The sequence below is a fragment of the Falco punctatus genome, assembly GCF_963210335.1.
Source record: "Falco punctatus genome assembly, chromosome: Z".
Taxonomy (NCBI): Eukaryota; Metazoa; Chordata; class Aves; order Falconiformes; family Falconidae; genus Falco; species Falco punctatus.
Window position 1 is genome coordinate 43,183,340 of NC_137586.1, and position 20,779 is coordinate 43,204,118.

General features: G+C 40.9%; 1 protein-coding gene across 1 annotated transcript in view; it reads right to left on the reverse strand.

The window, feature by feature from the left end:
• RASEF (RAS and EF-hand domain containing) overlaps positions 1-20,776 on the reverse strand; it is a 43,245-nt gene extending 22,469 nt beyond the window's left edge. Inside the window, exons 1-4 of the mRNA XM_080372753.1 lie at positions 16,119-20,776; positions 4,409-4,555; positions 3,535-3,625; positions 141-236 (exon numbers count right to left, since the gene is read on the reverse strand). Of these exons, the coding sequence (XP_080228879.1) occupies positions 141-236; positions 3,535-3,625; positions 4,409-4,555; positions 16,119-16,936 (1,152 nt within the window). The 5' untranslated portion in view covers positions 16,937-20,776. The remainder of the gene's footprint in view (positions 1-140; positions 237-3,534; positions 3,626-4,408; positions 4,556-16,118) is intronic.
• Positions 20,777-20,779: the final 3 nt, after the last annotated feature.

Below are 20,779 nucleotides of genomic sequence, written 5' to 3' on the forward strand. Positions count from 1 at the left end.
AAAAATTATTTGCAATTGTCATTTACTAATGACATTAACTTAAAAAGCTACAATTATGATTATCCATCTTGGGGAAAGCATTTCATAACATCAGCATCTCTTAAAACACTTTAAAACTTCTCGCCATGGCTTCAACTCACTTTTTTAAGTTTTTTTATTGTCACCTGAAGATCCCCAACTTCCATATCATACTGGCGCTTCAGCTCATTTAGTGCTTCTTCAGCTTTTCGCTTCTCCTGCAATATTTTTAATCTCATTAGAAGTCAAGATAGATTTCAAATGTTTATTAAAAAATGCATTCATTGGTTTGGAAACCACACACTTTTCCCTTAGATTAACATGTGCAATTTTGTCTTTCCATTACATCAAACTGCCCCTTTCTGAAGATCCATAGATTCTGATTCTGTAATAGTAGTCCATTTATAAAATATTCATAGAAAAAAAATGGTGAGGTGGAAGCAAAGATATGGCTCAGTTCAGTGTTTGTTACTCATATCATAGTCTCCTGTGCTCAACACTCTCGATGTCCTAAAAAAGAACTGAAAAAGAAGTGTCCAAGTTTTATTTGTGTCTAAATTTAGGTGTGTATACATACATACCCCCACACAAATCAGAGTATTATACCCTTTTTTTCAAACTAGCCTTCTATTGATATGGAGAAATAGTGTGAAATGGGGACAATTGACACCGACTGTGATTGTATATGTCTACTCAGGAATGTGGGTATGGTGACTGGTCATGGGTGCGGTGTCTGGTCACATAGGCACACAGCTCTGAGGAGACAACTACAGTTTTGAGGAGACGCCTGCCCCTCTTCCTCTAACAAAGGGGAGACGGGGAGACGCCTGCCCTTCTTCCTCTAACAAAGGGGCTATTTTAAAAAAGAAAAAGATGAGAGATATTCCAATGCTATCTAGAGGGAGGGAGTGCTAAGTCTCCTTGCTGAAGAAGATTGGATGGTCACAAGAACATGAATCACCTACAAACCTGCAAGACCACCACATTCCAGGAAACGGACTGATAAGCTAATTAACATACGAAGCGGGGTTTAGGTAATGAATATGTATAGGAGTTAATTGAATATTCATTTGTTTTATTGTATAAATGTGGGATGGTTCGTCACTTCGGGTATGCACGCTTGTGGAGGAGCGATCCCCCGTGCATCTGCGCGCAATAAACATACCTACTTTATAACTTTCGAGTTATAGAGTCTAATTCCGCACGTCACTATGACTCAGCGTACACTGTTCTAATAACAGCATTACTGTGCCCCCATCAGTCAGTTACTTCTGGTTTGCCTTTTTTTTTTTTTTTTCCAGTTTCAAGTGTTGGAATGTTACAGGCCCATGTTCAGTAAAACTGATGACAGCATCTTTAGCTTCATACCTTACTTGTCTGAATATCAAACCAAGTACCCTGTTCTGAGTTTTATTTTAATCAAAACAGAGAGATTTTGAAAGGAAGTTACATCAAGCACAATGAGAACGGTGTGTTTAATTCACAAGTATGTGTTTAACTCACTCCAGTCACTCCCCAGAGACTTCAGTGCAGTTTCACAACACAAGAAACCAGAATGCATCAATAATACATGGTGCCAATAAGACAGGTTGAGTTTTCACACAAAAGACAGAGGTGGACTTTGATCAGAATTCAGTGCTTTCCTGTAGGTGATGCTGACATCCGTGTGTTAAAAAGATAAAGTAATCAGTTTAAGCTGGATAGTCTTACTGTTGGCACCTATCTAGGACTCCTAAGTATTGTTTGGTAACTATTTGTTTCCCTTGAAGAAACAAAATACAGGATAGGCTCAACCTGCAGATACTATCATGCAGAGACAGGTGTCAAGGTGGTATGAGTGAGATCACTCTGACAAACAATACCTTTGAGTACAGGCAGTAAGGTTAATGGCTTAGTACAATCCCACAAAGTAAATATCTTACATTTACTCTCAGGGCGTTTTAGGAGGTGGAGTATGTGGAGCTATGAGCTACAGGGAACATTTAGGACTGAACATGAAAAGAGCACTGTAAGAAACAAGTTACAGCCCACTTTTCATATCTAAAGCTAGGTGTGAACAGTGAAATGGCAATCCACCCTCGGTGACAATTGAGGAATTTTTAGAATGAGAAACACAGACTAGGTGAGGCTCATACATAGCAGATGTGTTTTACATAATGCTAGCCCCTACCTGTGGATCTTCTCCCACTGGGCAAATACACACACCTGAGTCATCTTTTTAGAGTAGTGAAAAAGAGTCTTCAGGGCTTTTTTCAGAACAGAAGTTTTCCAGAACAAATGTATTTGTTTTCTAAACATAAACACTTAACCTCTTTGGAAATCAGAAGTTTATCTCTACTGAGAGTTCCATTATCATTACTGAAAGATATTATAATACGCTTTTTTTGCTGGGGTGGTATCTTTAACATTTTTATGTCATTATGTTTTGTTTCTAGGAAAAAAAATTGAGGTTTTGTTTTGTAGGAGTGTTTCTCTTGTCTAGAAAAAGATGCTGTTTGAACAAAATCTATCAGAATACTGTTTACCTTCACAGATCAATTACTGTGAACTACTTAAAATCAGCAAGTTCACAGACTGCACTTTGTTGCTTCTGAAGCTGCAGATGCTTTGGTGAAAGAACCCATACCAAATATACAGACATTTAGTATATTGGGTGTCCTACGAAGCAATAATTATTCCCATAATATGTTTTAATTGGTGCATTCCTCATGTCCACATTAGAACACTTTCACAAACTGTTATTCTTATGCACACTATAAAGTTAGGTTTTTCTTATGTGCATTTATTTAGTAACAGTTCAACACGAAGCAAACAACACAGGGTGATTTTACTGTACTGCTTTCTGATGAGAATTACATAGCCACATGTGGTTCTAATAAACCTTTGAATGGGTAAAGGGAAGAAATTCTTATACCTTCCTGTCAAGACTACAAGCCAGTTGAAAGAATGTCTAAAATTTGAGCACATTGAAACAGAATTTACCATCAACTTTGGGAGGTCCAGGCCGTCACACACTGTCATCACAATTACACTCTCTTATAACTCTTTAAATTATAGTTGCAGGATCAGCATGGGAGAAAGAAAGATCACCAATCCAGGCAGATATACAAATTAGGAAGAAATTATCTAAGCATTAATTTCTACAGAAATTCATCTACTAAACGAACCAGATTCCATTTGTTTATGGTGAAAGGTCATCTTCTCCACATCCATTTCCAATACTGGTCTCAGAAATAAATCCATCTAGGCCAGCATATTCTCTCAAAAAAAAAACCAAAACCTTTTTTTTCTTTTTTCTTTTTTTTTTTTTTTAGTTTATTAAATCTGAGCAGCCATTTCTCTTCGAGAAAGCATTAATACATTTTAAGTCTCATGGATAGGTTGTTTTCATCCAGACCCTGCCTTCATCAGCTTTGATTCAGCCCATCAGGATCAAAAACACACCTGGCCATCAATCCTGCTTAAGACTGCTGAGAGTTTGGTAATTATGAAATTCTGTAAATATAAAATACTCACTTCCTTTTTAACTTTATGCTCTGCAGCCTGTATCCGTTGTTCCATCTCTTCCTCCAGCTCACTGAGCTGAACTGCTGCTGTATCCTGAGCTCTACAATTTAAAAGTAAATATTCTCTCAGGAGCTGCCCTCTGACTTGACAGAAACATCTAAAACACATCTGTCTACCTCAGCTGAAACAAATTAGACAGACAGACAAGGACACAGTTTAACATCGCCCAGACCTTGAAACTGGTATGGTTGGGAACCAAAATCAAACTAATTTGAAGATACAGGGAAATTAGATTTTAAATAGCAGCTGACAGCCAATGATTAGTATGAAATACATCATGTCTCCATTTTTAAAATTAAGTTACAGAGATAAAAGGCCCCTCTGGTTATCTCATGAAGAGACTTCAAAAGAATAACTACAGCAACTAGAATTACCCACACATACAAGATCTCTGTCCTGAGCTAATCTGTTTGGTTTTCACAGTGATGATGTGAGATTGCAAATGACAAGTAGTTACAATAGGTAAATACATCCCTTGAAGCTGAAGAAGGAAACATATGGTTTCTAAAATGAAAGTATAATGCTAAAACTCAAAGCTACAGCAAAGGAAGAGGAGTTAAAATGTTTTAAGACACTAAACATAACAATACAGCCTGCAAAAACTTGGTCCAGGACTTACCCAAAATATGATCAGGGAATCATTTAAAAGCTGCTGTATGTGCTATGCACATGTGTGTGCATGCTGACATGTGCATGCTGAACTCAGTTTATGGAAATACTCCACATGACATATTTTGGCATTAACTCCCAGTAGTTTAATCCAACAAAGTGTGATAGAGAAAAAGTAACTGCATAACTGAAACAGAAACATGACTCACTATACCTTTTTACCGCACTGGCCAAAGTTTCCATCTCTGTGCTTTGAAGTTTGATCTCTCGAATGAAGTTCTTAATGACATGTTCATATGGCTGGATCAATCTTGGTTCCACTATGTGTATGTTCTGATACAGAACACTGACCTGCTCTTGTCTGAAAAGAGAGATACCATTTTAATGCACTCACTTGGAACAATTCTAAATTATGTTTACCCCTCCTGCTTCTCTACTTTAGCTGCTGCTGAAGAAACTTTTTAACTCAAGTAAATTTTTGTACTTCTGTTCATGGTGTATTGAAAAGCATGCCGCTGGACCAACTTATAATGCATATCAAGTTTGTTGGTGGCTCTAATGTTAATCGTAACTTGTGAAAAAGTTTACAACTTCATAAGAAATGAAAATGGGTATGAATATCAACAACCTACGTTATAAAGGTTGTTTAAAGGGGGCAGAGGGAGGTGATCATACCTCCTTCATGAAAGGAGGTATGTTGTTGGACTTGAGTAGTATTTACCTCTCTTGTATCAGTGCACGGCAGGGGCACAGCTGTAGGGGAAAATGAGAGTACAGCTCTTCGGTTTAAGACAAATTATTCTGGTCCAGACAACTGTACTCTTCATAATGCCAGCCCTGCTTTATACCCCAAAAAGTCCATTGTTTTAAGAAGTAAATCCTGTATATGATTCTCACATGAAAGATAACAGCTGTATCTTGTACAGCAGAAAGAAAAAAAAAAGTTTCTGTAGATCCTTTAGTTATCAAAAACCCTCCTGAAATCCTGAAATGTATACTGCTTCTTAAAAGCTGCCCCAATAGAGGCATAGTATATTCCAGTTTCCATTTGATCTGGAAATTTACATAGGCTGTATACAGTTTTAATTGTCAAAGCAAAGAATCTTGACAAGACACTAAAACAAAGAACAGCATATGCATCAAAGCATTATTACACAGGTTACTACATAAAAAGCACTGATTTCTGGTCATACCACTAGTAATGTCATGCAACCCTTTGCATTATGTGACAGCTAGGTTCCAATACCTGGATTACCATAACAATATACCAGAGAAAATTCCACAACAGAATTTAGCAGTCCCAAGGAAAACTGAAGCTGATTGCCACATAGACTATATACCAGAACACGAGGTATTCAAGAACTTAAAAATTAAACAGAAAAAAAAGGAAAAGGGAAGAGAAGGTCTAGAAAGGTGGAGGAACAGGCCAGTAAGAGGGAAATACAGCGTATCAATGGCAGAAATACAAACAAAAATAACGTTTTGCAAGTTCTAGTCTAAACCATATCTAACATATCACGAATACATGACCTCTTTTTGTTGTTAAAGGAAAGCTTAAACTCTGATTTAATGACCCTCCTTGTTTGTTAGCTGATGCTTTCCTATCTTCTGTGGAGGCAGTGCTACTTATTACCTTCACCATGGGCACGGTATCAACAATCAGTATATACTCTGTGCATTTTTTCCCACTTGAAGCAATTCCACAACTATGATTATCAGTACTGCAGCACTCTGCTCCTTCTATGCGATTTCCCGACTGAAGGTATAACTTGTTTTATTTACAATAGTATCGTAATTGTTACTATAGCTCAGATTCCCATTTTAATCAACTGAAGTATTTCAAGACACTGTAAGGTCTGTTTCCAGCTGAAATGCTGAAATCCATTTCAATATACAGAAACATAACAGCAGCACAAAGAAATACAGATTTATCGATGCCAGGGGCATTTCTGGATACCTACGTGTTTCTGTCTTGCAAAGGGCTTCCTTTACAAGACTAATGGTTTAGCTATATTCAGTGTTTCCAGAAGTTAAGTTAAAGTTAATGTAGTGCTCTGAATATTTTCCAGTGTATGCACACAATTTCTTTTTCAAAACATGTTTTAAGTCAAGAGTAATGTCAAGGTTTGTGAACAGTCACAATAATGCACAGCCTTACCTGGTCATCAGATGCTACAAACTGTGTATAAATAGTATATCATTAAAGAACTCCCCAAATGTATGTTTACTCAACTAATAATTCACATTTTAAAAACTGTTAAGGACATTTTCCTTAGCAGTAATTTTGCACTAGAACAACACTGACATTATCAGCACCATCAGAAATTTAAAACTAGGAAAAAACAAAAAGTAAAAATAAGATTGTACACTTTAAAACTGCCTTCCTTTCACTCTGTACTATTACAACACACAAATGTGAGATTTCTGCATGAAAGGGTTTACTGCACAACAGATTTTTGGAACAGTTTTGATAGTACCATGTATCGCAAAGTAAGTCTGAGGTTTGGATTCAACAGATGGATACAGCAGATTTGTAGAACTTAAACACTGACTTCCAAGGACACACAGACAGACAAACAACAAATTCAGTATCTCAAGGTGTTACCATCTTGAATCCCTACCACACTTCCATTAATGTTGGGTAGGCCTGAAGCTAGAGCCTGGCTGTACTTCAGACATTACAAAATGTAGTCTCTTCATTTGAAATTCTATTTATTTTCGATAGCTGGTAACCCATGCTGCATTTCATAAATTCCTAGCACTTCAGCAGTTGTCCTTCAGAGCTGCAAACTGCTCACCAAAACAGCCAATAAACTATTCCAGATTATTTCAAATTTTAGATAGACGTAAATACTGTGCATACCCAGAATTAGCTGCTGAAGAATGTCACCTCTTCAGTGTGAATACACACAATGTCCTTTAAATAAGTCACATGTAAAATAGAAATGGCACTAGACACAGTGAGATGGACAGTTTACCAATCTTCCAAGGCAGATAAATTCAGCACAAACTAGCTCAACATATATGATTTTTAGAACTATGAAATACAAACATGAAATCTGTGTTCTGAAACTTTCTTTATTTTTCCTTTAAATTTCACTAACAAGATGCTTAGTAATAACCTTGTTCCCTAGAAAGCAAGCAAACAGTAGGAAAATTACTTGTTACTTGATACTAACATAAAATATTCGTTATATGAGCAAATGTTCTCCTGATTCTCTTCCAAAACATAAGTCACACTGGATCTTTAAGGACCTACATAACTTTTTCATAAAATTATAGGGCAGGGGTCCTCAAACTTTTTAACCAGGGGGCTGGCGCGCGGATGCAGTGGCAGGCAGCCATCTGCGGCTGCTTGGTTTCCCCCCCCAACCCCCGGTGGGGGGAGGGGGGGGGGGGGCAGGAGGGTCTGTAAATACCGGGGGCCGGATTGAGGACCCTGGCGGGCCGTATCCACCCGCGGGCTGTAGTTTGAGGACCCCTGTTATAGGGTTATATTGGTACTCACTCTTTCTCACCCTATCTTGTGCAGGATTAATCAGATGCCGCCTTTAAATCAAACCAAGCTATATCCATGACACTACAAACTTCAAACTATACTACAAATCCTGTGTTCAAAAATAGCACATTTATAATGTTAACACCAGAGGCTTCCTACCATACAGATTATTAAAGAAGTAGCAAAACTGAAGATACAGTATCTTATGCTGATAGGATTAGAAAATCAATTAGTCTGGCCTTTCCTTACTGTATTTTTTGCCAGGAGCAGAAGACATTTGCAATGAAATATCGTAATGTATTTCTGCAACTTTCATTCTCTTTACAATAATGCTACAGCCACTCCCTCTTGCAGCTTCTTTTCTAAGTGTATGCAAATAGACATACCAGAACTGAAAATAGAAATCAGTATCTCTGCTGAACCTCTGCCATACAGCTAAGTCTGCTTTAAGATGCACTAGTCAGAAGCACAATGTAATTATTGTGAGTGTATTCTCCCTCTGTGATACAAAAAAGCCTGTTCATATTTATTATTCATCCTTAGTCCAGTGACCAGCTACCATCCAGATGGATTCAAAATATCTCAGTGACCCAGTTTTATTAGTCAGTACTTAGGCTTAAGAAGCAAAACTATACCCACACAACCACAGTTGTGCAGGATTCTGGAAAGGGCCTGGAAGGTTTTTTTAGATTATAATCAGCCACTGAAATTCTCAGTGACACCTGAGTGCTCCTATGGCAACTTTACGGGAAATCTTAATTAAAAACATGACTCAACAACTACTGCAGCAACAAAAAAAACAGAGGAGAAATAAAAGGCATGCCACAAAATTGATGGGACTCGGCTTAATCACTTATGCCTTTGCAATATACTTTCATTAATTGGGAAGACTGCCATTGATTTAATCACTCCAAGTATCCGTGATGAATTAGCAGCAAGCACAGTGATAATATTTTATAGATACACAGTATTTTAGAAGGATGTAACTATATACACTCTATATGAACATGCCATAACTATTTCATTATTATGAGGGGAATTGTTCTGAATTGTCTCTTTCCATATTTTTCATCACTCCTCGGTTTTCACATGCTTTGGTAAGTATCAGTGACACTACTGCAGCAGGATAGATTAATTTCAGTGAATATTGCCCAATTTGTTTGTTTGTCTCCCGTTCTATTTCTTTCTGCAAATTCATTAGTTACTCAAAATTACTTATCAAGAAAGGTTTCACAAATGGATTTCACCAAGCTTACTCCTGAACTCTGAATAGTCTGTCCTTTTTCTGGACAAAAAGGTAACTAGAATGCTCCTGCTTCAGTTTCAGCAAAATGAATCAGAAATGCTCAGGTTTGCCATTTAAAACTGGTCTTCCTTAAAATCGCTTTTAAATGGATTTAGCTGCACCCCTTTAAGCTCCACACTAACACAACTGTAGGCATTGACAAAAACTAATGCATAGAAAGAGCATTTTTTTATATAGGATATGAAAGAAACTGTCCCTTGGGACCATCTGGCACTATGGTTACCCTATCTACCATACATGCCTTTCTGCTGCTTCTACAAAGTACAGACAAAACACTAGAATCCAAACAAATATAGTATTCTGGCCAAGTACTGTTCTGGCTTTACCCTACCTCATCTCCAAGGTTTTATAATGTAAGCTGTCTGTACAATTAGTAAGTGTAATTAGTCAATATTTGCACTTCACAAGTTAACTTAAGCAAAGTTACTGTATACACATAGTTTCAGAGAGTTCCTGAGAGAATTACAGAACAAAAATAAAACTGCCCTGATGATAACACAATTTGTAGTATGATAGATTTAAAGTACCGTGGTCGAATACAAGAAGAGAGGTGGGGGGGGTGGGGGGGTGTTAAAAAAGAAAAGAAAAAACCAGCATTGGGATTAGAGATAACAGACACTTAGATTATATCAAGTGGCATATTTCATTTAACCCACAGAACTATGCTGCTTCATAACAATTCACAGCACTATTTTTGTTTGCTGAATGTACAGTGACCATTTGCCTAATGATCCACACTCTGAATGCAGCTCAGAGGGAGTTGACAGAATTTGTCAAAGAATAACTCTACAGTTGCTCAGTATCTTACATGTTCCCTATGTACCTGCCAGAGAGAGAATGCTATGTTACATGGGCCCCTTAGTCTGACCCCAAGGGTAGTATTTTCAGTAGAGTTTTCCACCAAAGATGTACAAAGTGCAATAAGCCAGTGGAAAACTGGAAGAAATCAAAGATGTCAGTGATGTTATAATACCACTTGTCATTCACATGGTGAAGATTCAGTGTTTCTTCCATTGCTATTTTGTGTGTGTTTACTTGGGTCTGCTTTAGGAAGGTGGAGACTAACCAGTTGACCAGCACTATTTCAGGGCCTCCTGTGCAGAGCACTCTGGGGAGCACAAAGCAGCAAAACAAAGTAAAAGCTCACTTAGGTGGGAGCTGCACATGGGATGTCAGGCTTAGCTAGACAAGGGTTGTCTTGAAAGGCAAGAAAACCAGACCAAAGCATTCACCAGCCAGAAAGGTTTTGTAGGTCCTTCTGCATACATGCATATCTTTCTCAACACTATCCCTTACCAATTAGTGACCTTTGTCTTCACTTCTATCTTCTTTGTTATCCATGTTCTTACCTACAGACTTAAGGTCCCCAAACACTTTCTCTTTGTTTTCTTGACCCAGAAGTCTTTCAAGCTCTGGAAAAATACCGTATGTATTTTGTAGGTGCAGGTAAAAGCAAAGATAACCATCACTATGCTTAAAATTTGTTTTCATGCTGATAATATACTCCCAGTTCCTGAGTTTTACAACACTGTTCTAATAGTATCTTCCCAGTGTAGGTGAGCTTTACTCTCAAGACTTCTTGCTGCTCTGTTCTGGTACAGGCATGAAGGGACAAAGTATAAGGTGGTCCAAGATGGGAAGATCTGAGCTGGGTGGTCAAAGCAAGAGAAGCATTATGCATCTGATCACTGTCCTCACATGGACAGAGTGTAAGACCAATAGCCTATGTATGCCACTAAGAGACAGAGAAAAACCTTTTATTGAAAAGCAGGCACATTGGATATTCCACCATATCGGCCACCGGAGAGGATCGACCAAAACTGTTTCAAAGTGGAAAGGACGTACTTTGGTCACAGCTGAGTGTCTAACACTTTCTCCTAGATTAAATGCATTGAGGAAAAATAGATTACACTAAATCTTAATACGGTGTAAAATTCAAGGTGTGCCTCAACCTGAAGCACGATGGGTTTCTTTAATACTACCTTTTCTTTTTCTGTATCTGTCCCTTCAGAAACAGGCTGCATTGAAAGAAGAACAGATCTGCAATGCCCAGATGAGAGAGCCTAGGCAAGGGCTGATTCCCAGGGAAAGGATTTTTAATGTTTCCAACGAATAAGTACAGTTCCCTTCCTAAAGAGAGAGGTGTGATTTGGAGCCAGTGGAGCAGAGGTGGAAAAGACTGTGGGACAGGGAGGAAAAAATGAAGTCTGTGGAAAAGGAGAATGCTCCAAATGATACCTTATGACAAATGATCATGTGACATGAAAATACCAGGAAAATAAATGCTACAGTGCTTAAGTTATCTAGCACAGATGTTCTCATTAAAGCAAAAAAAAAAACAAAAGAGCAGTAAAATCTAAGGTAGCTCAGAAAGTCTCCTAGCTCACAGAAAGGCATCCATCTTAACCTCCAGCAGAGCACATTTGACATAACCCCTGTCATGTGATGTATCAAAAGACATAATTCTCACAGCAGAGATCCCCTCTCCAACACTGTGACAAAGGGGGACCTGGCATTTGTTTTTCCTCAGCCTTTGCCTTCATCCCCTCTCCAGGGAACATGCTTCAGCTTCCAAGGAAATCTCTCCAGTGCTGGTATCATGGCTCGTCATCTCTTGGAAGTAAGCAAACCACTAACACAGCATGATGCTGTGCTCTGTATTGACTTTGGTAAAAATCCATCCTAGCTTATGACAGCAAGAGTACAACAGGTTTGGACATTTTTTTTATGCAGCAAAACCCTTCTCCTTTGCTGTAGCACGGCGGTATACCCCAGGAGCATCACCTGTCTTCACACTTTAAGTAGCTCATGTTAAAAACAGCACTCTTCTCATTCTATCATGTCCCCCAGATCCACATTTTCTATACAGCTCCAGATGACATGACTGAACCTGAACTGTTACCATAATCACATCATGAGACCTTGGAATTGCATAATGCATAAAATCTCATAGTCTGGCAGCACCGAAATTGGAGTCCAATGAACAGTCAGCTTGGCCCCAAGTACAAGGCACACAAGTAAGTCAGACTCCAAAACTAAAAAGCAAAGCAATGAAGTATTGAGGACCCTCAGAAGCAGAAGAATTTAATTCAAAATAGGGATACAAACTTTCTCCTCCAGTTTCATCCCCCCATTTGTTCTCAATCTAATTTACTTCATTTTCCAATCAGATTATCCAATCTGCCAAACATCACACAAAAAATTGCCTGGCAGGGTTCAAAGAGACTCAGTTTACCCCAGAGTGATCCCACACTACACATGAATGGACACAGCACACACAGTCCCAAGTCTTTGTTTTTTCTGCTTGAAGGACTTTGACATTAAAATTTCAAAATCTGTTTTCTGCGAAGTTTTTTGCTTGTAATTTACAGACACAGATAACTGTTGTAGCATTCATAAATACAGGTTTTCTCTTGTCAGTGGATGTTGGATCATTGCCTGTTCAAGCTAAGGAACAGAAAAGCATTGCCATTAGGAGGCTTTCCCACACGCATGTGGAGGGAACCTTCCAATCTTACCACTGAAATCCAAAGAGATCTGAGTTTGGCCACATACTAAAAAAGAACGCAACACCCAGTAACACAGCCAAGGGGTAAACCCTTCCAATGCAGGCGGTACAGGAGCTCTCAATGCCTAGAGCACCAAATCAGTAAGTTTCTTAACTTTTTTTGTTTACTCCTGTACCATTGCAAATACTTCTTAGCAGAACAAACTAACTAGCATGCCTGAGTTCTCAGTAAAGCAGATCTCCCATGGCTTACACAGGTATACTCCAGTTGCCAATTCAATAGATATAAACCAAAGGTATTCAACCTTTTGTGTTTAATTACTCATTATACCTGACTGAATATAATAACACAGAAAGTTATCTGCCTTTCAAATGAAATGCATGCCCCCCAAAAGAAAACAAACCCTCTACACAATTCCACTAAAATCTGACTTCACACATTAGGTCATCAACCTGGAAAGAGCTCCCATTTGTTTTGTGTTACAGGCACAATTGCCCACTGAGCAAAGTAAAGACTAAGACACAGTGACCACCTTACCATGAGATCTAACTGAATTCAGTCCCAAAAATCTGTTCAAATGGAGAGGGAAGGAGCAAGGCTGAAAAAAAACTCTCTGATGTTACTCTTCCTGTTTACCTGTAACAAATACAGCCACAGCTCCAGTACAGACTCAGATGATTTAAAGTGTAAGCTAACTGAACTGTACAGCTGATACACCAAACTACAGAGAGGCAGGATCCATCCCATAGTAACACTATGTTTTTTAAAACTAATTAAATTCAAAATATGCTTACTGTAGCATATGCTTATTTTAGTATCTGGAACAAGGCAGTACCTGGCAGTAAACAATGTGGCATCTCATGTCTGCTACTACATTGAGGACTGGGTCAGGACATTGATCTGTTACTGTGTTCACACCCCGTTATTGAGACTCAGTCACAGAAACACAGAGGCTGAACCGTGTGTATTGGTATCAGTGAAAAATTTCCCCTTGGCTTCCATGGGTGCTCCATCATGCCCAGGAATGATAGAGACCACAGGCGTTTACTGAGTCGTTTTCTCCTGACTTCAGCCCTGGTTTTAGCTCGCTACTTCCACCTGATAATGCCTTGTTTCTTACTATATAAATCACAATAGCATCAAAGCACATGTGCCAGTGTTTTGCTAGACGGGGGTCAGAAGGTATAGCGTTTTGAGGGACTGGACCCCAAAATGATTGAGATAAAAAGCACACAGGATCGAGATTAAAAATATGGACAACAAACTCCATTTATCTACGTTTGAGGAGTTTCTTCTTTGTAATCACTTTTCTCATGGTTTTCGATACCAATGTTACAGCAAACATATAAAAAGTAATAAACCAACTGTTTTAGAGTATTGAAGATGCAGGTATGTTCCAAACTAAATCTGTTTTTCAAAAAGTACTGCCTTTCCTGGAGAAAAAAAAAAAAAAAACAACACCTAAACTGATAAGCAACTAAAAAAAAAATTAAAACAACTTAAATAAAAAGACACATAACTTTTTTGAAGTACCCCTTGTACTTTACATGGCTTTGCTACATTCTGTTGCTTAAAAACTCTCCTATGCCCAGACTCCTCAAACAATTACAATAAATTAATTACTTACACAAGTGGTCCTAATAATTTCAGTGGGACAACTCACATGAAAGAAAACTTACACATACATTTCAACAAAAAGACATGCGGGCCACAAATGGAAAAAAGTTTAGCTTTAACACAGATCTGCTACTAGCACTTCAGGACAGGAAAAAGAACAAGAAAACAAAGGGCACACTGTTCTTCAGCTGACGTTGGCACACACCTAATAAATACAGCCAACTACAAAGGATGTTCAAAGCTATTTATAAAGCTGAACATGAATAGGAAGCATTTACATCAAGTTACTGCCCACCTGATACACATGTATTTAGCTATCAAAATCTAGGTCTGTTTGCAATTTTTATACATAAGAAATTCATCAAATGACATTGTGTCATAATGAATTTAACAAAACTAAAGGACACGTCTGCACTGTCAAGCCCATGAAAGCTATTTCCATTCCTTCCTACCACCCTCTTAGACAAACAACTGGACTATATCAAACTGCTGCTACAACATAGTAAACCAAGATACTGAGATAGGCTTATTACCAAAAGGATGCTTTCACAAGCCACTACTCTTTATGAGTCAGGTTTTTTCCATCTCCTGTTGAGTTTCTGTTAGGTTTAGGTTAAGTTACTAATTGCTTCTGCAAGTTTTCAAACAGCACTTTTGTTGTTCTCTTCCTCTAGGAAGCAAATATGTAGCAAGGAAGGCGTCATGAACTAGGTAAGAGAGACCTGCATGAAGTTACTGATATGCCTGAAATGGAGCAATCCAGTAAGACTAACCAATGTTTCTTATCCTTCCAGCCCAAAGAGAAAAGAACAGTTTAATCCAGTTGTGCATGAGTAGCAGGTTGAGTAACTGAAAATTTCTCTGAAGAAACTTTTCATCTCACAATCTGAACTCATTTTTTCAAAGTGGCTAGAACCAGATTATTGGGGTAAATAAGAACTGAAGGTGCACTATATGGAGACTGGTGTGATAACAATTTGCCAAAGATTTAATACATGCTCTTGTAAAACAACATATTGCACGTTCAACTCAATTGTTACAAAAATCACACCAAAACTAGTGCGCTCTTTATTAGCTTCCGTATACCTCATAGCCAGGATCGGCTGCAACTTTAGACAGTCTCTCTGGATATACTCACGTATGAGGTTTTATCAACAGCCTCTCAGTTAGCTCCCAAGCCCTTAAACTCGGATTGTTTGTTTTCCATCTTAAGTTACAACTTCTACACGAAGCAGAATCACTCTGTACTTTTTATGGCCAACATTTTCATATCGATTTAGAGTACCTTTAGTGCTATCAGTAATCTTTGCATAGATTATTCCAAACGACCAAAATGTGCCTCTGTGAACTGGAACCAGCTCGGTACTGACAGACCCGTGGTAATCCGGTTCCATCCCAAACCAAGCCGCCATCAGTTCTCTTCACCCCGCTGACTGGGAGGGCAAAGACCCCCACGGGCTCGGCCAGCTCCTCCGCCCGGAGCCGAGCCTCGGCACACGGCTAACCTGCGGGCAGAGGGGTGGCTTGGTCTGCCTCCGCCAGGAAAAGGAGGACAAGGGTGCACGAGAGCTGCATGCGGGCAGCAAAAGTGTCATTCACGGAACTGGCCACACTTGGCGTCCCGTGGGTCCCACCGGCCGGACTTTTCCCACGTGGGTGGGTCCCCGGCACGGCCGCGCTGAGGAAGCGAGCAAGAGGCTGCACCCTGGAAAAAGAGCTGGAAACCCCCAAAACCGGGAAGGAGCTGTGGGGACGGCCCCGTACACCCGCAAGTTAAGTTCAGCGAGCGAGGGGTCCGGCTGAACTCCGACATTGCATGAGCGCCGGCAGCAAGCTGCAGCCAGGACCCCGCTCCGCCTCCGGGGGGCAGCGGGGGCGGCTGGGCGCCGGCAGGGTCAGCCCCGGTCCCCTGCGGCCGCGGCCCCGCTCCCACCGCCGCCGCGCCGGGGTCGGCGCGGGTGCAAGCGGCGGCGCCGGCGGGCCCGAGCCTCACCTGGGGATGTACCTCGCCTCGTCCCCGAGCCGCACCTCGAAGTCCCTCCACGGCTGCTCCAGCCCCGCGGCAGCCCATGCCGCCGCCGCCTCCTCCTCCTCCTCGCCCCCCGACTCGCCGCCGCCGCGCGGCCGCCGCCGGGTGGCGCCGCGGAAGCCACGGGCGAACTCCGGGAAGGTGATGGCCCCGTCGCGGTCGCTGTCGAGCCGCTGGAAGATGGCCTCGGCCTCGGCCGGCCGCACCCGCAGCTCGGCGCAGAGCGCCGCGAAGTCCTCCCGCTCGATGCGGCCCGAGCCGCTGGCGTCGCAGGCCAAGAAGAGGGCGCGCAAGCGGGACAGCTCGTCCCCCGCCGCCTCGCGATCCATCGGCCAGGGCCGGGGCGCGGGTGCTCTGCCCGCTGCCGGGACGGGACGGAACGTGGCTCGGGCACAGCTGCGCCGCCGGCTCGGCGGGGTGGGATGGGCCCTACTCCGCCCCGGCGCCCCGCGGGGCCGGGCGCGGCCGGGAGGCGAGGGGCGGGCCGCAGGTGGCGGCTCTCGGCTGTGGCAGGCGCCGGGCCGTGCCGGGCGGCCCGCGGCACAGGGGCCGGCGCGCCGCGCCCCCGGGAGGCAGCAGGAGGGCCCCGACCCGGCGCCGGCAGGTGCCGGCCCCCTGCCCCGGGCTGCGCCGCCGCCCCGCCGCCGGGCAGGGTGTCCCCCCGGCGCCCCGCAGCCCAGCGCGGGCCTCGGAGCAGCGCAGGTTGCAGACGCGTACCGCCCCCTGCAGCGCTCGGGGGGAGCCCCAGCGCTGTGCGGCCACCGTAAGGCGTTAAACCTCATCTCTGTTGTCCGGCACAACAAAAATACTTGTTACGTTCACGGACGACAAAGATCCCAGCATGACCCAAAGTTTCACTAGATTAATTCTTGCTGACTACGAGTAATCTTGGAGTTATATGTTGCCGAGTACGCGCTCACTGCTGTCCCATCACTAGTAATTTAGAAATTACATTGTAACAATACCGGTTTAAACCGAAAATGTGAAAGCTACATTGAAATCAATAACCAAAGGAGCCAGATTTTCAGTGCTCTCTATATAATATATATATATTGACAGGAGTTGGACACCTAACCCAAACTTCACTGGAAGCAGTTAAGGTTTAACTTTTTTTTTTTTTTTTTCCACTTCCCTGCACTTATTCTTGTTTATGTCTAACTGCAAATGTAAATTATGTATACCAAAGCTGTGCTAGAGTTAAACAGAATACAAATCCAACTATCAAAACAGTGTTTCCTTATTGACAGAAACATAGCCCAGGGCTAAGTACGTGATCCAGCAAAGCACAGGTAGTGCAGCTGACCTCTCCTCAGAATAAATCACATACTGAAAATGGGAACTCTAAAATACTCCTCTGCCTAAAAGGTGTGGAATGCCCTCAAAGGAAATTATCATTATTTTACAGTTTTTGATTGCTGTCCTTTCAGGCTTAGACAGACTCAGTCTATAATCCTGCCAACAATCTAGTCAATAATTTTTTTTCTGAAATATTCCATCTTATTCTAGAGAAGTATAGCTGTTAAGAAATTTGGAATATAAATTCTAGCTTTAAAATATCAGATATCTGAAGGACTTCCATTTATTATTTTACACATTCTTGTCACTACATTTCTATTACACAATTGTAGAACTACTAAGAGTAGCAAAGTGGTATCATCTTCATGTTCTGAGTCTAGCAGAAACCAGTGTATTTGTAAAGCAGAGTTAATTTAACAAAAGTGTTTTTTCTGTTCCATGGTTTCTCATTTGCCCACCAATTTTTTGTACCCAAAGAGTATCGTGAAGCCCTTATAGCACTGATGAAGCAATCAAAAGGAACAAACTTGTCTTGCTTACATACACCAGCTCTCTGTTCAGATGAGTGAGGACATTTGGCTTTCAGTATGGAGAAGCTCCTGAGCTGAACTTGGAAGACCCTCATCCAGGGCTGAATGTGTCTCACAAGACCAGCAGGGAGTTCCCACTCAAATCAAATGTGGTCACCTTCTTATTTGCTCTTGTGGCTGCAGGTTTATGAATTTATGTTTGTCAATAATCCTTATCCTCCCCACTCTCTTTTTCACTCTGTTGTGTGTCTCTCTTGTGGCAGTGGCTACTTTTGACTGCTAAGCAGAGGGCATAGGCTTTGAACATACAGCACACATCTTTTATTTTTCTCTGAGATTTAACATCAACTTTTCACAAACTTTTCTATTCAATCCTGTTTTAATATGGCTTGGGGTTTGACCATCCTGCTGCAAAGGTCTGAATCTTTATTTTCTTTGAAAAGTTTATATGTGATACAAGTAAATAATAAGGAAGATTGAAAACAAATGGAAATCTTCACATTAATATTCAGTTTTGAATCCAGCCATATAAAAGTCTTGCAATATTTTCCAATGCAGTGCCTAGACAGGCCATATTTCTGCTTTTATATGCAGGTAGTCCCTTGTGTATCCTCTTTGGTATCTCCCTTATTTCCACTGTTACAGGAGTTTTGTCATGCACATCTCAGGCACCGGCTTGAGGTATAGTGTGTCATTTAGCACTGCCGTGCCATAGGTACATCCTGCAAAAGAGATGATGCCTGCAGTGTTACACAATGCCATGCAACCAGTGTTTGCTTGGCAGGCCATGGTTCAGTCAAATGGTCCCAACAAAACAGCAGAGAGATAAATAAAAGAGCTTTTATTTTATGAGACCTAAGAGTGAGTCATCAGGGCAGGATTGCCAGCAGGCAATGGCAAAACGGTGGTTTGTTCTGAAATTTCTATCTGAAATTATGCCCATTCTTAGAAGGACCTGTCCCTTCAAATGCAGCTCTAAATTAATAAAACCAAAGCACTGTTTCTGTGGTCTAGTAGTGTGGAGAAGTTCTAAATTCCTAAGTAAGATACCAAAACTACAGATACTGATAGACCCCACGTGCAATTTTCAGTTTTTCTGTTTTACTTCCCTGTGCCATGAAACAGACAAGCTGGCCAGAGTATCTGTTCGGCTGCAAAAGCAGAACAGAGCGCAAAATCATGCTCCTGAACTTCAAGGAGGCCTAAGAGAACACAGGAACAAGAAGAGATTAATTGTATCACTACTAAAGTGTCCTATTATACTAAGTGGGAAAAGGTGGGTTTTGATGTTGTTACAGCGGCAGAGGTTAAATGGAGCTGATCGATGAGAAGAGACAGGTTATGTGTGGCACCACATGACATCAAGACTGTGCATTGCCCCAGGACGCACAGGAGCAGAGAAGCTGAGCTGGCTAGTGGGATAAGCTACAGAACTTTTAAATACTATTTGAATACATGTGGTCTCTGAGAGTAGTTTTGCAGAACTGTGCAAAAGCGCAGAGAAGTTGGAATGGTGTGCTCCAGGCAGATCCCATGCCTGAAATAGCAGCCTTCTTCCTATACCTCTCTATATACTGTTTTAGGACTCTTACATACATGCTAAAGGAAGACTTTTGCTTGGAATACCAAGTATTTTGAAGTTAAGAAATAGAACATAAACTGGAAGAATTGTTCAGTAGTTTGTTTCTCCTTATTATTGTATGTGGCCTTAGGCATTATTTACAATTTAATGCACACTATTCAGACCTTACTCTGAAGACAGAGTATCTATTTCCTATAGTTAATATAGTTAATATATTGCATATATTAACTAATCTTCCCAATATTACATACGATTAAGAATGTGAATGGATTCCCCTATGGTTGCAATAACTCTCTTATTCACCTTTGTCTGTTTTACATTTGGACAGTTTAACAAATTTAGCACAAATTGTGCAGTTTACTTGGAAAGTAAGATAGAATTGACCAGTAATATAGAAACATCTTATTGAAAACAGTCAATATTACACACATGTATAGTACTGGCCACAGCAACATGAAAACTAATTAATTAAACCTAACTCAATTTCTCCACTCACTGACACAAACTTTACCACCTCTGCAAGCCACCGTATATCTCAAAACATCACAATCCAATCTGGAGCTCCATCTCTTCCTTTTGTACCTATACCTGTTCATGAACCTCACCCTCCCCCTACCATCAGGAAGGGAAGCAGGCAGGTGAAGGACATGGTGAGAGGGTGGCATGCAGAGTGGAGTGGCTCTGGGAGGTCTCCAGCAGATGGGCCATGGTAGTGGTCCTTCCCCCCTCCATTTCCCTTCCCTGCCTTTCTCTACTGTGCCTTCATTTGCACTTTTTTGTGACTTTGATGGCATTTTCAGCTGTTCACTCAGTTATGTCCAGGCATGCACCTTGTGTGAAGCATATAGGATAGGTGCACATACTTAAATGCCAAGTCTGGCATATAGATCGTTGCTACATACTTTCATTCCCTGCTGTATAATTTGTAGTGCTTCTGAATGTGACTCACTCTTATTCTCTTCAGTTAAAAACTAAGGGTAATGTGTTTTAACAGGCATCTATGTAGACTGTACTTCTCCAATATATTACATCTTTATAACCTCTGAAGAGGAAAAGGCATAACCTATATCTTTAAAACTGAGTCCAAAGCAAAGAAATAAAGAAACTTGCATAATATTGCAAAAAACCCCATAATTTTATGCTTTGACTTTATAAAAAAATGAGACACAAAGTGACATAAAAGCTCTTTGTCAAAGCAGAGATACATTTAAAAGCCA